This window comes from Montipora foliosa, chromosome 5 (genome assembly GCF_036669935.1).
Source record: "Montipora foliosa isolate CH-2021 chromosome 5, ASM3666993v2, whole genome shotgun sequence".
Lineage (NCBI taxonomy): Eukaryota > Metazoa > Cnidaria > Anthozoa > Scleractinia > Acroporidae > Montipora > Montipora foliosa.
Window position 1 is genome coordinate 35,835,474 of NC_090873.1, and position 17,500 is coordinate 35,852,973.

The 17,500-nt window shown below is 39.8% G+C and overlaps 1 protein-coding gene across 1 annotated transcript; it reads right to left on the reverse strand.

The window, feature by feature from the left end:
* Positions 1–8,637: 8,637 nt before the first annotated feature.
* On the reverse strand, positions 8,638–16,415 carry LOC138004073 (aspartic and glutamic acid-rich protein-like). The gene is made up of 4 exons (XM_068850471.1): positions 16,034–16,415; positions 15,868–15,939; positions 11,073–12,041; positions 8,638–9,136 (listed from the first exon to the last, which is right to left on the reverse strand). The coding sequence occupies exons 1-4, from the start codon at positions 16,209–16,211 to the stop codon at positions 9,057–9,059; spliced, it is 1,299 nt and encodes a 432-aa protein (XP_068706572.1). The 5' UTR covers positions 16,212–16,415; the 3' UTR covers positions 8,638–9,056.
* Between the last annotated feature and the right edge of the window lie 1,085 nt (positions 16,416–17,500).

The following is a 17,500-nucleotide window of genomic DNA, read 5'->3' on the forward strand; positions in this document are numbered from 1 at the left end:
TACAAAATTACTCGCTAAAATAGCAATACCTTTCTTGTTAAGATGGAGTTTGTAATTGTTCAGACATGTTTCGTCGATGTTCAAGTGTTCGACAAAGCCCCAGCCATTCTGATTACAAAATGTTTTTAAAACTTTGTTGCAGTCCTTTACTTTCCTCTTGAGCGATTCTTCATCTGATCTTTGTGAAATTGCAGAAATGGTTACACTAGTGTAAAGTATTTTAAGTCCATCAGGCTGTACAGTTTCCAAATGGAAAATTAACTTCATTTCACGTTGCTTTCGTTGGAGATTAGTACCGCGGCATAACTGCAAACCCCGTATCCGGATATCTGAAATACTGTGTCCCGCTGAGTTGAAATGTTCGACCACAGGGAAACCAGGGGTGTTGTTCCGTATACTTCGTAAGTGTTCGCTAAAACCACTCCTGAGATTCCGTCCGGTCTCACCGGTGCACCCATATAAAGAATGGTAGGACATCGGTTGCAGGATATGCAGTATACAAGATTACTGTTCTGGCAGGTAAAATGGCCATGGATGGAAAAGGAGCATCGAGGACCATCGAGGACCTCGTATCTCTGTTTCGGGACTGACGTACGCACAGTTGTGGCGACGTGGATGTTGACAGGCACGCGTGCTACTCTGATCAGTACGTGCGTGGTCAGTTGAGTGTACAAGTAAGTTTCTTTGGTTGAGATCGCGTTTGTATGCCGCTGCTACAGGAGGTTGCGAGAAGATATGACGGGTCAGCTGGTCACTTGATAGATTGCGGAAGTTCTGAAATAGAAAGTGTTTGGGGATATCCGGACTGACAAGCGAATTGTTGCTTTGTTTGAAAAAGGACAGAAACCAATTGGTAAAGCCTTAATAATCATTTTAAAACTGGGAAGATCAAGCTGATCAAACTGCTTGCGTATCGATGCCCTTATGGCGCAATGGACTTCTAACTCAAAGCTTGTGGGTTTGATCAGTTTATGACAATTGTTCATAGGCCATTTTACGGATATGGTGGCCATTTTGAAGTCCATTGTTTCAAATAGCTATTACGGGATTCTAAGGGGGCCAATGCATACTAATTTGCCCCCTTTGAATCCCATAATAGCTCTTTGAAACAATGGATTTCAAAATGGCCGCCATATCCGTAAAATGGCCTATTGGCATGACTGCCCTAAACGGAAGTTTTCATAGCTGACAGCTGGAATCACGAGATTTGTGAAGGTTTTAATCGGAGACACTGGGACGAAGATCTGGGACGAGGACGGAAAACCCATGATTTCTAAGGACAAAAGTCAAAGCCCATCGACCAGCTGACGGGGTTTCTAATTGTACTCAAAAAAATTGGTTTTATCAACGGAGTTGATAATGTAAATTGACCACCGTACAGGGATTCTCAAAGTTAGCCCTTCGTCAGAGCGACTCGCTTTTGTGTACTGCTTCCCAACTGACGCAGCACCACAGTTTCTTTAGAAACTACCCCCTTTATTCATTTGGGGTTTCTAATTGGTCGAGTAGGTGTCAAAAGAACAATGAAGTATTATTTTATGGTCAGAGTTGGTCGATCTCTCAAGAGATATTACCACAGAGAATCATGGGAGATGTGAAGCGAACGATAAGTAGAGCGTTGTCTGATCTTTTCTCAATTCGAGAGGTAAAACGGTTATTTTGAAGCCAGCACAGGAAACCGCTGTGACAAGTCTGCTAAGGGGAGATGTTCTAGCAGTTTTACCTACAGTCTTTGGAAAAAGCATAATATTCACCGTGTTTGCACTGTCAGCGAGAGAACTGAACATACCAGTCTCTGTTTGGTCATTATATTGGACTAAATCGCAGAGCTCGGGGGTTTATTATCGGCAGCTGAAGTTACCCATGAGAGTTTACCAAAGATTATCGTGGACACTCCTTCTTTCATATTTCTTTTGCGGAACAAGCGTTGGAGGACTTTCTCTCGCTAAATATTTTCAGCAAGAGACGATTCAACGTAGTGTACTATATTTCGGCTGGCCAAACTAACCTTCTTCAGGTACAATGAGAGTTTACATTGGATTGCTTCTATGTAAATATATATTTAATGGATGTAGATGTAATACTGAAAGAAAAAGTAATACAAGTAATTGAATTCAAATACTAAAAGTGTAACGGGAAAATAACAGAAGAAACTTAAATCAAATATGTTTCTTCGGAGATATTTAGACCGTTGGGATCAATTGTCCTCCTTTTGAAATTAAATATCTTCCTTGGCCTTAAGGATTGAGATGGAAAATATTTTTTCAATAGGAATTTATTGCCTACCTGATCCATCGTACACTCAAAGTAAACAGCCTTTGGATAAGAATCAAAGCTCAAATTTTTGCCAGGCAGATTAAGCAAGCACATTTTCAAAATCGGAAGAAAAAAGGAAGTGATTTTTTTATCATAGTACCACTTTAAGGGATTGACAGCTTTATTATGGTCTCCTCCTTTATTGGTCAATTCTTGTAGCTTGACATGTGACCGGAAGCGCAAAAGAAAGTGTACATCGATGCCAACTTGACTTAAAAAGTGACCAGTTTGATGTCAGACATACGTGATTTTTATACGTTTCGTTGTACGCTTCGTTGAAAATCAAACATGATGCTGAGAACAAAAGTAAAAGGAAGAAGGTTGACGCAGACGTGACTTGAGAAATCTGCCTTCTGATCTGGAGTCCGACGCGCTAACCATTGTACCACGTACGGAGTCTGCAGATAACATCCACTGTTTAGGTTCCCCGTCAAACGCAGGTAGAAACATTGATGAATGAAGGTAGTGCACATTTCTGAGGTCTTGACAGCAGAGACTGTTTTTGATGACATTCACTGACAACCGGATTGTTTCTTTGTTTGAAATAGAGCATAAAAATACTGACAAAGCATCTAATATTACAATTGGACAGACCACTCGGATCAAACTGCTCAGAATCTAATCTGCGTATCGAAAGTCCAGACAGATGCCCCTGTGGCGCATTGGACCAGCGTGTTGGACTTCTATCCTTATTCAAAGACCCACCAGGGGTAGATTTCTTTTGATCAGTTCATTGCAATTGGTCATTGTCATGACTGTCCAGAATACAATGCTTTCCTTTGCAATTCTCAGGCCAATATTACAATCGTTGCCTTATTAATTAAGCCCTGCCCAAACGGGAAATGTTTGCGTTGCAACCAAACACCATCAAACATTGTTTGGTGACCAAACATTTCACAGTTTGGCCACCTTGTTTGGTGCTGTTTGAGCGTGTTTGATAAACTTTGAAGGCCATCAAACATTCGATCAAACAACAAAAAAACACTACTTTTGTTCTTGAAGTTTTTTTCGTTTGAACAGCCGTATCAAACATGTTTGGCGCGCGCATGCATACCATGCTTGCTCACCCGAATGTACTCACGTGTTGTTTTCGTATTTGTGACTCATCGTTCTTTGCTTGTGCAGTTTTATTTGAGTTGGATCAAACATGTTTTAACCGTTTGGCCACTCACTTCATATTAGCATGTTTGATGTTGTTTGGTCACCAAACATTTCCCGTTTGGACAGGCCTTTACACTAAGAAAGCAGAAAATCACAAAAAAACATTTAAAACAACTTCTACATGCGCGGATGAGGTTAATTAGATGAGATTTTTGGGTTCCCCTCCAAAAGACACCGGTAGAAATATGGGACTAAGACTACAGTGATCAGATCTCAAATGGAATGAAACCCTGACAACAACAGTCTGTCTGTATGAAACATCACTGCTGACTTGAGAGAACAAACCACTTATAAGATACACCATCAGAATAGCAAGATAAACGCACAACCACGAAATGCTTAACTATCTAGTATGCAGAACTACAACTCTCTTTCTTCATTTGCTCATGCAGCAGGACCTGAATTTGGCTCATGCATCCCGATTGTTACTTTGTTTGAAAAAATGCTGAAAACTGTTGACAAAGTTTTCAATATTACATTGGGAACAAGTTTTGCCAGGTTCCCCTGTGGCGCAGTGGACTAGCGTCTTCAAGGGTTCTGGGGTCGAGTACCACTAGTGATGAACTTATTTTGATCATTCATCACTATTCGCCATTGTCATGACTGCTCAGGAGTATACCATACTTTCCGTCGTAATAGACCAATTTCGATATATTAAAATTCAGCCCTAAACAGAGGGCATCATCTCGAAGCTCTGGGGAATAAAATCATACAAATCCTTATATTTATTCGCCAGAGCCTCGAGATGATGCCTTTCATTTAGGACTGAATTTTAATATATCGAAATTGGTCTATTGTCAGGCATTTTACAAATTAATTGTAGCTATACCCCAAGAAAGCAAAAAATCTTCAAAACAAACCATTTGAAACAACTTCCAGTCAGGTGGATGAGGTCAATTAAACAGCATATATTTTCCATCAGGGACGGATCTACGGAGTATGGTGCAGGGGATGCGGACCTCCCCCCTTCCCCCGCAGCTCCCCCAATACTTGAAAGTACTCTAAAATTTAACCTGATTGGGCAGTAGAAACATGATATTATTGGTTTGTGCAGTCAGCCGTGATGTAGGCGGCTCGTAACTCGGAGCACACCCCACTGAACCGTTGCCATCGTTGCTACTGGCGTCTTACTAAAGACTTGTTGAAGAAAACCAACACAACATCCAAATAACTGCAGTGCTTCAGAACTCCAAAGGTATGAAACCCACCAACAATAGTCTTCCTGCCAGAAGCTATCACACAGCTGTCAAAAGACAAAGGTTCTAAACATAACTTGCGCTTGAGTTGTTGGAAGGACTGTCGATGTCACCAAAAGCAGTCTCTGTTGTCAAGACCGCTATCATGTGTTCGATCTTTGAAAAGCATTATCCCATATTTCAACCTGTGTTTTGCCTGGTGAACCAAAAGAGCGTACGTTATCTGCCGACTCCTTGATGCAATGGTTGCACGTGTGACGGCTGCGTGCTCAAGTCACATCGGGGTCATACTTCTTCCTTTTTCTTTTGTTTTAAGCATCATGTTTGATTTTCAACGAATCGTATAAAATTATATGCCGTGTATGAAACCAAATGAGTCACGTGTTCAAATTTCAGTCACGTCGACGGTAATTTGTGTTCTGTTTAATTAACTTCATCCACGCATCACGTGGTTTGTTTGGAATACTGCTCTCTCAAGCTGGGAGGCGCGGTGGCCTCATGGTCAGTGTCCTCGACTCCGGATCGAGTGGTCCGGGTTCGGGTCCTGGCCGGCGACATTGTGTTGTGTTCTTGGTCAAGACACTTTACTCTCACGGTGCCTCTCTCCACACAGTTGTATAAATGGGTACCGGCGAAAATGCTGGGGGTAACTTTGCGATGGACTATCATCCCATCTAGGGGGGAGTAGAAATACTCCTAGTCGCTGTAGGCTACAGAAACCGGCCTGGTGGGCCTTCTAGGGTCGTAGTGGACTTTACCTTTTACCTAAGCTAAGTTCACACTTACGACGCAAATGCAAACGCAAACAAAAATCACCCGTCTAACGCAAATACAAGAGAAGTGAGACACGCTGGCGCAGTTCAAGTCCGACCTGTTTCCAAAATGGTGGACGAGAATGAACTTCTGTTTTTTTCGTTTTTGCCTTGCGTTTGCGTTTCCCCGATTCACACGTATGAAATGCAAACGCAAGAAAATGGAAAACTCCTCATCTTGCGTCTGCGTCTGCGTCTGCGTCTGCGCTTGAGCTTTGCCCTTGCATTCAAGTTTGCGTTGAGGTAGTTTCACACGTGTACTTCCTTCCGTTTGCATCGATCGGAATAGGCCATTTCCGAGTTGCTGTTTGTCTCGGTTTCGAAGTGAGTCTTGGAGCTCAACTATTGAAATGGAAATGAGTTTGATTTGCATGAGAATAAACAACTCATTTCCATTTGAATGGTTGAGCACCAGGACTCGCTTTGAAACTGAGGCATGCAGCAACTCGGAAATGGCTTATTGTATGCTGTTTGATCAGAGTCATACACGGATCTGGAAGTGTTTTCGACTGGTTTGTTTTCAAGAACTTTTGCTTTTAGTGTAAAGCAACAATTCCTAAAATGTGCTCGACAATTTTAACTAAGATCATTGTGCCTGGGCAGACCCGTGACGACTTGATCAAAATATCTCCACCCCTGGTGGGACTCGAACCCACAACCTTTGAATTAGAAGCCCAACAGGCTAGCGCATTGCGCCACAGAGGCATCTGACAACACTTTTTCACCTGCGGATTAGATTCTGATCAGTTTGTTTAGTCTGAGAGTGATCGGCCCCATATGAAATACTTTGATAATATTTTCTTGCTCTTTTTCAAACAAAGCAACAATCCGTCTGTCAGTCGATGCCACCAAAAACAGTCTCTGCTGTTAAGACATCTCTCATGTGCACGATCTTTCTTTGTCAAGATTAATATTTGAGAAGTCTCATCCCATATTTCTACTTGTGGTTTGCGCTGTAAACCAAAAGAGTAGACGTTATTCGCCGACTTCATGGCGCAATGGTAGCGCGAATGATTCCAGATCAGAAGGCTGCGTGTTCAAGCCACGTCGGGGTCAATCTTCTTCCTTTTAGTTTTGTTTTCAGCATCATATTTGATTTTCAACGCATCGTATAAAAAATGACATTCTAACCAGTTTGATCAGACTGACCTGCCCCATTGTAATATTAAATGCTTTGTCAACATTTTTCTGGTGGCTCTTTTTCAAACAAACAAGAATCCTGCTTCATGAGTGAATGAAGAAAGAGGGTTGTAGTTTTGCCAGCGACACCACAGCTGAAGATACACCATCAGAGTATAGCAAGCACATAAACGCACAACTGCAGGTCTCTTTCTTCATTCGCTCATTAAGCAGGACCTGGCTGTGGCTTATGCAACCGGATTGTTGCTCTGTTTAAAAAATGACAGAAAACTGTGTGAAAAACTACTAATGAGTTTGTTAATAAATTTAAAAAATTTAATATTATAATGGAGCAAATCACTCACATCAAACTGCTCAGAATATAATCTGAGCATCGAAATGCACTCGTCAGATGCCCCCGTGACGCAATGGATAATCGTGGCGGACTTCTAATTCGAAGGCTACGCATTTTTGCAAGCATTCCGTTAAACTCTCAATGTATTATAATTAGGGCGTCAGGTGTCTTATGTTTCTTTGTTTTTAGCTTCTGGAAATTTTCTCAAAATAAATTGGCCATTTTTGACACATCCCTAAAGCTAACATTATCCAGTACACATTGCATTGACGGAAAATATACCTTATGAACTACACTAAGCATATGGTTATCATCAGACTTTCACAATTGTTGTAAATGATATGTAGAATTTTCAGGCGCAATGTATTCTTTATTGCGAAAGATTAGACTTTTGAACGGGGGATAAAACTATTACTCAACGAGATGCTCTATTACGAAGCCACAGGAACGCCCAACACGTTTAATTTCTTGAGATCAAGCTTGGTTTTGTGTCTTACGTACTGAAGAGACCCAATGAGACCAAAACCCCTGTACACGGCTGTCATTGAAGGGTTAAGTAACTAAAAAACTGTGGTGCTACGTCAATGAGGAGTGAAATGTGAGTGAAATGTGAAAATTTGGTTTTAGAGCAGTTCTTAAATGACTGTCGAAATAAATTAAACGATTGCAATTGCTACGCTTAGTGATTGGTTTAAAAATCTCGCGCCAGTTTATCAACCAATGAAAAGGAAAAGCAAAACCAATCGCGACTTGCACACGCGATTTTTCCCGCGCTTTGAGCAAGTTATATGGAATTGCTACCAATTTGGATTGGTTCATTGCACTATTTGCACCTGCTTTGATTGGTCGAAGTAATTACTTTGGTATTTGTTTTACGACACTCAGTTGAAAACCGCTACACCGAGATGACAAAGGTTAATTAAACACCCCAACACAGATCAGTTGGCTGACGTTTCGAGCGTTAAAGGTTTGCCAGTTCGTTTTTGTCATTGCCATGCACGGTGATACGGCTGTGCGCATAGGTAAGATATTGCAGGCTGTGGGAGTTGCCTTTCAAGCATATGGATTTTTGGCCGCACGAAAACTGGGTAGAGGTCAAAGGGCTATATAGACAAGCGGGGTAGTAAAGGAGAGCGTGAGAAAACCCTACCTCCCCTCACCTTTTCTTTTGACCTCTATTCAGCTTGCATTCAGCCACTGTAGCACAAAGTCAAGTAAAGTAGAGCGACCATATTTAACGTCGATAACTCGTAACAGTAACTTTAATTGCTGACAAACCTGAGGTCGACGGTGCGCTCATTTTACTCCCCCCTCCCCATCAGTGCTCCTTGTTACGGGTATTTAAAGCTACTTAGCTACACGGTAAGGAAAGAAGTCGAAACAAGGATGCGAGATCCGGGAATCGAACTCAGGACCTCCTGCACAAAGGCCGCGCACTAACCGACTGTGCCATCTTGTGGCATCAGAAAAATAGAGAAGTTCTTCACTGATTTGATTTTACGGAGGTATGTTATCAACATGTTAGTTGAAATGGTTTAGAAAATAGATAACAAGTGATGCGAGCACCATTCTAGCATTTCGGCTCAGGTAAGTGGAGTCGATCGCTAGGCAAGTGCGGGAATTTACACTATGGGCTAAAGTAGATATTACTTCAATGAGCAAAGTATTTTCAAGCCTGTAACAAATAAATCAAAGCTTTATTTAAGCGATATATCATATTATGTTGAGTCAGGAAATAAAGAAATGAAATAATTAACAGCCGACAGCAAGCGGCTCAAAAAATTAAACTTTAAAAGAGTTTACAAAACCTTCGTAAAATTAACGCAATATAAAAATAAACGAAATTAACGGAACTAAACACGGATTGGTTTAGAACTTTCATGTGTGGGTAAATATTTTGCTTCTATAAACTTCTTGGCCCACAAGAAATTACCGCTATCTTTATCATGAAAGCAAAGAGTCGGGCACGAGCTTGCTGACTGTACGTTTTTCACCTAAACAAATGTTTTTAAATCTTTCTCGATGTTTACATGCACTTAGACATAAAGAAAAAATCTATAACTACACGCTTATTGCTTGGTGAGCAGTTGATCTGCTTTACTTGGCAAATACATAAGAATCTTCAACGTTGGCCTTGTTGGGCAAAGTATTCTTCTTGAAGTAGTCGAGCTCTTTCTCTGTGAAAACAAAGAAGAAAAAAAGAAACGGGTCACTGCCTTTTCTGTTCAAGTATTACAGTTCCCAGATTAAATAATTTTTTTATGACCACGTTGGAATAGCTGGTCTTGGAATATGATATGCGGTTAATCTAGCAGTTCTCGTATGTCGGCATAATAAACGGGAAAGCACCAAAGTGGCAGGTAGTTTAATGTCGACACTTAGACACGCATTACAGAGTATGTCACTCCTAGAGCTTCCTTGAAGAGGGCCTCTTAATATCTGCATTATTATTCAACTGAATTTTATATACCTCCTTCGCTTTTTCCGAAAAGGCAATCACCCTTGAATGCTCATATTGTTAAGTGCCAATTATTGTTGTTCTGAATCCGTCTGAAAGGTCCAGGCCCCAGTTGTTCAAACGATGGATAACACTATCCGCCGGATAAATAACGATCCAGTCAGTGGAAAAGTAATAGCGAAGCCAATTGCGCTATCCAATGGATAACGTTCTCCACCTTTTGAACAACTGAGGTTGGGCCAGGTGTCTACTTCTATGATAAATTCGATTGTTATTTTTCACTCATTAATTTGATCGACAGGAAATCCATCGCATCTATTTCAGCTAAGAAACGTTTCTCTGCCCTTCAAAAGTACGTCGATCAATATGGTTCGGATTTGCATTTCATCGTAAAGAACATTAGCTAATTTAGCTCATTTCCGGTCCCCGCGCGCGCCATGGGTCCAAATGGACCGATTTTCTCCAAATTTGGTGCGTTAATTGTGAATAAGCCAATCATCCGGCCAAGTTTTAGCCTGGAAACTTGAATAGGTCATATACAACAGTACAAGAAATGGCCGCCTCGCTGAAGGGTTTTATGTGGTTCTTTGTGCAAACAAAGTTTCTTTTTACAGACTGTTCGAAATAGTTTGGTTTTTTTTTTTTGACGGAAAGAAAAAACTCTTTTATAGGCTGGGAAAAATACCAGGGAAACAATTTCAATTTCAAGTTTGCGACTTGATTTTCCACATTGTATTATACTACATTAAACTACATTTAACAACAGACATCCGCACTTTTCGAAAAAAGGGCTGGCAGTTGCTCCCTTTGCTGCTACCTTTGCTAAAACAAAAAAACGAAATGTCAAAGTTATTTGTTTCTCGCCGCGAATTTTCTTGTAATTGTCGCGTAATTTAGCTGCGATGTTACGTGCACAACTCTGTGCCATCGCTTTATTCGCCATTTTCAGCGGTTTTTTTACACACAAGTATTGTGGGCTCATATGGTGTTTTGCTAAACCGCTAAGAACACAATACTATACAGCGCGACGATTTCGCGACATTCGTATCTTGTCGCAAAATTGCGACTGAATTTTTGTTAATCAAGCCCTACCGAAGACCGAAGTTAATAAATTATATGCAAAAGCACAATTGCCATTGTTTTTCGTCATAGAGAAATGACAGGTGTTAGCACATATTCAAGAATAAATAAAAACAAAATTCAACTTTTTGCACCAGAACAGGTAATTTTAAAATTTTCTCCCCTTTTCCTCAAATATTTTAAAATATTTCAACAATTTTTGTACTTGCGGTTATTATTTCAGAAAGTTTCTTGGTTTTTATGCTGAATATTCTTTTAAACTGAAAGACCTACATTATAACCTTTAAAATTCGATATTATAAACCACATTACTATAATTTAAGTCCAGAAAAGTTAATTAGTTTCATGGGGCTTTGAGGACCCATGTTTACAACTCAGAGATGAAAATGAGTTTAAAGCACTCCCTCCCCACCTCCAACAGACCCCGCCTGCCCTTGGGGCTCCAGTCAGTGGTATCAGTTATCCAATGCGGAAATCATGTTCTAGATTCCCAATCTGATTAGAGGATCACACAAGGATACTTTCAGGTATCCCCTAACTAATACAAATTACACCATAATAGTTGGATTTGTTACCTATTTTCTCTCGGTCATTTTTCAAATTCTTCTCAGAGGGAAGATTCCGGAGACGTGCCAAACTTTCATGCAGACGCTTGGCTGGCTGGTAGCGCTCATCACGCTGCTTCAATGATGCATCGCTTTTGGCTTCTTCCCTGGTTATGTCTTCCTTATTCACCATTTCACTTTCATCGAAATCCTGGACTTCGTCTTCGGAATCTTTCAAATCATCGTTTTGATAACGTATCCTTTGGATTTCATCTGACAGTTTTGCCTTCAAAGGTTCTGGATCATCTTCGGGATATTCGATTTCATCGAACGCTTCTTCCGGCTCTTCGTCGGTTTCATCTTGGTACTTTTCTTCGGACTCATCTTCGGTTTCGTCTTCAGATTCGTCCTCTGAATCCTCGGCCGTTTTGTCTGGTTCTTCCTCAGTTTCTTCTTCGGGTTCATCGTTGTATCCTTCTTCGGCCTCTTCGGATTCATCCAGGAAGTCTCCCGTATATTTTTCCTTGGCTTCATCATTAGAATTCTCGAACTCTTCGGATGTCATGATGTCATCCTCTTCGTTATTGTCCATTTTTGCTTCGTCTTCAGTAGCGTAGTTGATGTCCATTTCTGGCTCATCTTCTTCTTCTTCTTCTTCTTCCTCTTCTTCTTCCTCTTGTTCATCTTCATCGGAGGCTTCTTTAGGATCAACATCTTCATAATCGTCGTTGAATTCTTGATTGGCGTCTTCGTTATCCTCTTCCAGATCATCTTCGAAGGCTTCCTCGTTCATGTCGCTTCTACCCTCTCCCTCGTCAGGTAGTTCTTCTTCATCGTAAAGGGACTCTTCGACATCTGCGTCGTTGGTGTAACCGCGATAATTAGCCTCTTCAAACTTGTTGTTTGCTGCGTCCTCATCATCGTAAAACCTTTTCCTTTGTGCAAAATCATAGCTGTCGTCATTCCTTGACTCGCCCCAGTAACTATCCTCGTCGTCATCTGTCGTAAGAAAAAAAATCGTTTCAAAATAATTAAGAAATCTCACAAAGGCTCCATAATATAAAATTGTACATACACTAGAGTATAATATGCTGCGACATAACGAAAAACTCATTCTCCTCGAAAACACTTAAAAGTGCGTTATGTTTATACCTTTGTCTTTATCCCGAAATTGGTTTAAAAACAAGGACTTTATAGTCTTCGGGAATTAAAGCGCCACAACAGATCGTAAGATGGAATCCTCCAAAGACCTAAGTCAAGAAATCAATGATTTGTCTCCAGCAACCTTAGTCTTTTGGACTCATTTAGGAGAGAGCTATTGGAAAGCACTTGGCTTGGTTCTCGTAAAGCTGCAGCCATTTCATCTGTTGGCCAATTAAAGTGATGAGTTTGTTTTTGAGCTTGTGTCCGGCATTTCCGGGGTAAAAAGATCTAATTCTCTTATATTTAATTTGTAGCATTGCTACTGGACAATTCAAGCATTCACCCAACCAGTGGGAAGGCAACGCTTTGGGACATATTTCATTGAATAAGTGTGGTTTTCTTATTGGACAAGGGGCCGTACGAAGAAACCCAGCGGTGATTTTGATTCATGTTCGATCTTTGGAAATATCTTTTAGCAAAGAACAAACAATAAGTCACATTGAACATTTTGAAAAGCACGTGGCAACAAAGATCAGCGATTAAAGATGACATTTTGAAGTCGTCTTATTCTCATATTTAAAAGTGCTCCAAGTAGCGGTCGTTTAAAATTGAAATATACGTCAGCCAGCGAATTAATTTGCGACCAGTAAAGTGCTCTATGTAAATACTTTGCGCGAATTGTCTCTAAGACAAAATTCGCTCGAATGTATTGACATAGAACACCTTTTGTACTGCGCAGCACCAATTCACTGTCTGAAGTACAACACGCACACACACTTCATTTCAATTTCAAATGACCGTTATTTCGATTACTTGAAAATGAAGTCGAGATGTCTTCGATACGTGGTCTTTTATGCTTTTGTCGCCAAATGAACAAGTCTGTGGAAAGTTTTGAGAGTGTGTCCGCGGATTTATAAGACTTTCTATTCATAGTGTCTATCCCTTATAGACCACTTTCATAAATGACGGCCACCTTAACATTCTTTAATTACACCTAATGCTCTCATTTTGAAATAAATTCAACAAATTGATGGCAGTTTTTCATGCGTCTTTCCTGTTATTGATCATCAGTTTAGTCATAACAGGACAGACACATGAAAAACTGACATCAATTTGTTTTTTACAATAAAAAAAAGGCAGAGGGGTCAAAATTAAGTCAAAACACGAGAAGAACGCGAGACAAAAATGCGAGAGACTTCAATCTGACGCGTGCAATATCGCGTCATTATCGCATAAATTATAAATCCATGCGTCTGTCCGCTTATTGACAATAAAAATTAGCCAATGAGAGCACGAGAATTTTGCAGTCGTTGTTAAAATTCTTTTTGAATTTGCTCGTCGCAGCGAGGCTTGAAGGCTTATTAGTACTAAAACAAAAGAATATCTTCCTAGCCCTTCACATTACACCCTAATCAGTCAAGTCTGTAACGAAAGTCGCATTGCTTCAGTGCAGAGGATTGGTTTAATGCAAACTAAGACTGGAGCCATGCGGAAAAACACACTTGAAGCCAGTGATGCGATATTTTCATACCACGAACGTCTTCGAAAGGTGCTCTCAGTTATTTGAATCTTACAAGGAAAACGGACCCTATGGTTATTGACATTCACGGCTCATCTTGGTCAGCAGCTCACCAACAACTTGTGCTCTTCCTCACATTTCTAATTCTTACTCTAATTCTGTAATATGCAAAGAGCATAGCCCATAACATCAGAATGTCCACCACCGTGGCAGAGAGGGAGAGTTAGATCCAAGCTTAAGTCGGTAACCGAATTTGGCGCCGCGTTTCCAATATTATTTTGGTGAGGGTGCGAAAGCCCTGCCCCGTTTGTCGAGACACCATCCACATAAATCTGTAAAAAGAGTTCCTAATGGTTTCGTTGTATCATGATGATGAATACGTAACTAACTTACCTTTTGGCGTTTCCAATATTATAGCTATATTATTTTGGTGATTGCGCGAATAAATAAATAAATAAAAAAGTCGCTTCAAAAAGCAAAATGTTTTTCTCCTTTTGCTTTCGTTGGTTAACGTTAAACCGTGTTCGTTTTAGAAGCACGGGATCGCTTTGTGCAACGAGTTTGACTGACTTCAAATTTTGTAATCGATGTGGAGGAAAAAAAAAATGAAACCTTCATTGCCAGCTGTTAGGCACACGAAGGAAGGAGAATTTTTGTTGCGGGTCCTTGTGTAGCTTCCCGACGATTCTCAATTGTCCCTCAAATTGGAATGAGGGGGCGGCATAACTCGGTGCTTAGGTTGAGTATTCTGGGATCAAAACCCGCCCTGCATATCACCTGAATTTAACGATGTTGCATATTCAGATAATCCATAATTTATCCTTTTCATTCTATGAAAACAAACGAGTGGTTGGCTTCTTATAGTTGCGTTATGTTGAATCAGAGTCAACAAACAAGGTAACGTTGTTTTTCAACCAACACACCAAGAACATGGATTCTTTACCGCTTGACAATACTGCATGTAAATACATCCCAAAATGATTAATTGTGCCCTTTATACAGTCTAGTGAATAGCTAATACGGATCAAAACCGTAGTTTTTTCATGAAATTTTGATTCTGCAACATTACGTGGATAAGGTACCACAATCTGGAACGTGATCGCTATATTGAGCCACGCTATAATAAGTGCCGGATTCAAATTTGAAAGAAGTATTCCCTCTTAAAGTTTGCTCTTTCGGGATCTTTTAGATAAAAAAAAAAAAAAAAACACAAATAATGAATTTCAAAGTTACAGGGAAGAGAAAGATTTCTTTTTAAGCACAGTTGTTCATTGAGTGACTGGATGCATTTAGTAATTTTGAAAACGCTCGGATGAAAAAAAGCGTTTTTTATACTTATTTTCACTGAAGTTTGAAATTAAAAATGGAGTAGCTTCTAGTAGACCGCCTCTTGATAGATGTTATCTAAAAAGGCAGGAGTTAACTATTTCTTAGAATGTAAAATTTCATATCTAAAATGTTTCCCTCATCAATTGTCTCTGAACGCTCGTGAACTGCCAAAGCCGACCATATTGCTAGCGGAAAATGAAAGTCCTTTTGGTTTTCATCTTTAGCGTTCACTTTGTGAGGAACAGATGTTGATTGGAACAGCCTTTCAAAAACAAGAAAATTGTTATTCAAATTTTGTATACTTTCCGTGCACAAGAAAAAAAAATTCTTATGCCCTTTTTTACTGAGTTTCGATGTCTAACGTAATACATTCATCTACAACTTCTTTTGATAACATAGGAAAAAATATAATATCTTTTCAACAATTCAGAGGCCAAGAGAATTATGACGAGGATTACCATCTGGTTACGAATCATTTAATTGTTAAGTATATCCGATATTCGCTTGTCGGTCCTCCCCCAATGGTTATTTCTCAACCGAGTTTTTTTTTGCATATTAAGTAAAATCATAGGTTAAAATCATAGGTTAACGTGCTCGGAAACCAAAGAGACTATTTCCGATAAGACCGCCGGAGACGGTAAAGTTCTGGACTTATAACATCATATATCATGATATTTTCCATTTTGGCAACACTGGATCATTAATATTACGCTCTTTCAAGATGCTTCAACGAAACTTAGCTGCTCGAAACAGAAATTACCAAAGAAACTGAATTAACGAAGTTTTTTTTCTATAATGAGAGAGAAAAATACATGAAAATTACTCATAGCTTACCAGGTATTTCTCGGGAATAAGTTTCATCTTCCATTGGCTTCGGTTGCGACAGAAGATAATCTTCCAGTCGACCTGTAACAAAGTAAACAATAACATGCAATCTACTGCAAGCAAATATAAGGGCTGTATGTAAGAAACCATGAGATTGTTCACAAACAGAACTCACTTTCGCTGGGCTCTCTTCGGCGTAAATAAGCATCGTAAAAGTCTACGACATCGGAGCTTTCTTTCGCAGGCATTGTCTCCCTCGAAAAATCATCAAAATCTTCGCTGAATCGATTCCTCAGAGGCGAAGCATTTGTTAGAGATATGGCTAGAATCAAGTACACGAAAACTTTCAACATGCTGGTGGCTTCGTTTGAGCAGTGGAAGTAATCACAACGAATTTATGAAAGCGATGGATACTTTAAGGCTTGTCGACGTGCTCTGTTGCTTCGGTTGAATTCAACTGAATGCACACTGGCCTATATTATAATTGGGTTCACTTCTTGAAACAGTTGACTGTGCCTGTCAAATTAAAATTCATACTTTCGAATACTCACCCACCTGCTATATCAGGATACTATTTTTAAGCCCTAAACTCACAATCGTTGGCATGGTGATAATTGGTCACGTGGTTATCAAGACCCAATCAAACACCCTAGCACTGCGATTGATTACGAATGTGATTCCTATTGAACGAATAATTTTCATTTTAACTCATGCGTCGACGAAAACGAAAAGAAAGCAAAAATATCGATGATGTTTTTCTGTACTATTTGAGATTTTTTTCTTACTTGACCTGATCTAGCTAGTTCTGCACTCATAGGATATTTTAAGTAATGAATTCTCCGGCAGCCGATATCGATATTACGATAAAATTATCACATTGAATTTCTTACATTGCAAAAGGAGGAAGTGTTGATATCCGCCTAGACTGAATGTTTGTGACAATTTGTAAGAATATCACTTCAATTAAACATAGTTTACAGATTAATATATTTCTATTATATGATTTTAGTCTCGCCAAAAATAAAAACGCGCATCCGATTTTAAAAAAAGGACGAAAGCATTGATTTTTTTTTTATTTTGCAAAAAAATTACTTTTCAAGTCTTTCCGCATCTGGTTGTCGTCAGGACTTCATTTTTTTTGCCAAAAGGCACGAGGGTCAACATTACCGAATGAATTCGATAAATTTATCAAATATCTTTGAACGCAAGTTGCATACACGGGCAAAGAAATATTTACTTAATCGAATTCGTTTATTTATCATCACTCAATGCAGTAATGAAATATCAATATAATGGGTCTCAAGTCAGTTTAACGAGTCGGGTAAACGATTGGTGGAGCATCTCTGCCTTACTGAAAAGATTACTTTATGATACTTCGAAGGAGGGGCAGGGGGGGGGGGGAGGGTGAGGGGAGGAAGGATTCTGAACGATTCCACCCTAGGTAGGATTTCCTTGAAATATCTGTTCGGAAAGAATGTTTTCTTCACACTTCGAAAATTTGCGTGGGGATCTGAGGGATATAACGCTAGACGGTTTCACCCCTTCAATGGGGGTCGCCTCAGGGATGAATGGGTTAAAGTTTGTAAAGAATTCGAAACAAAAGACCTGGTTTCTTCCTACTTATCTAGTAAAGTAAAAGTTA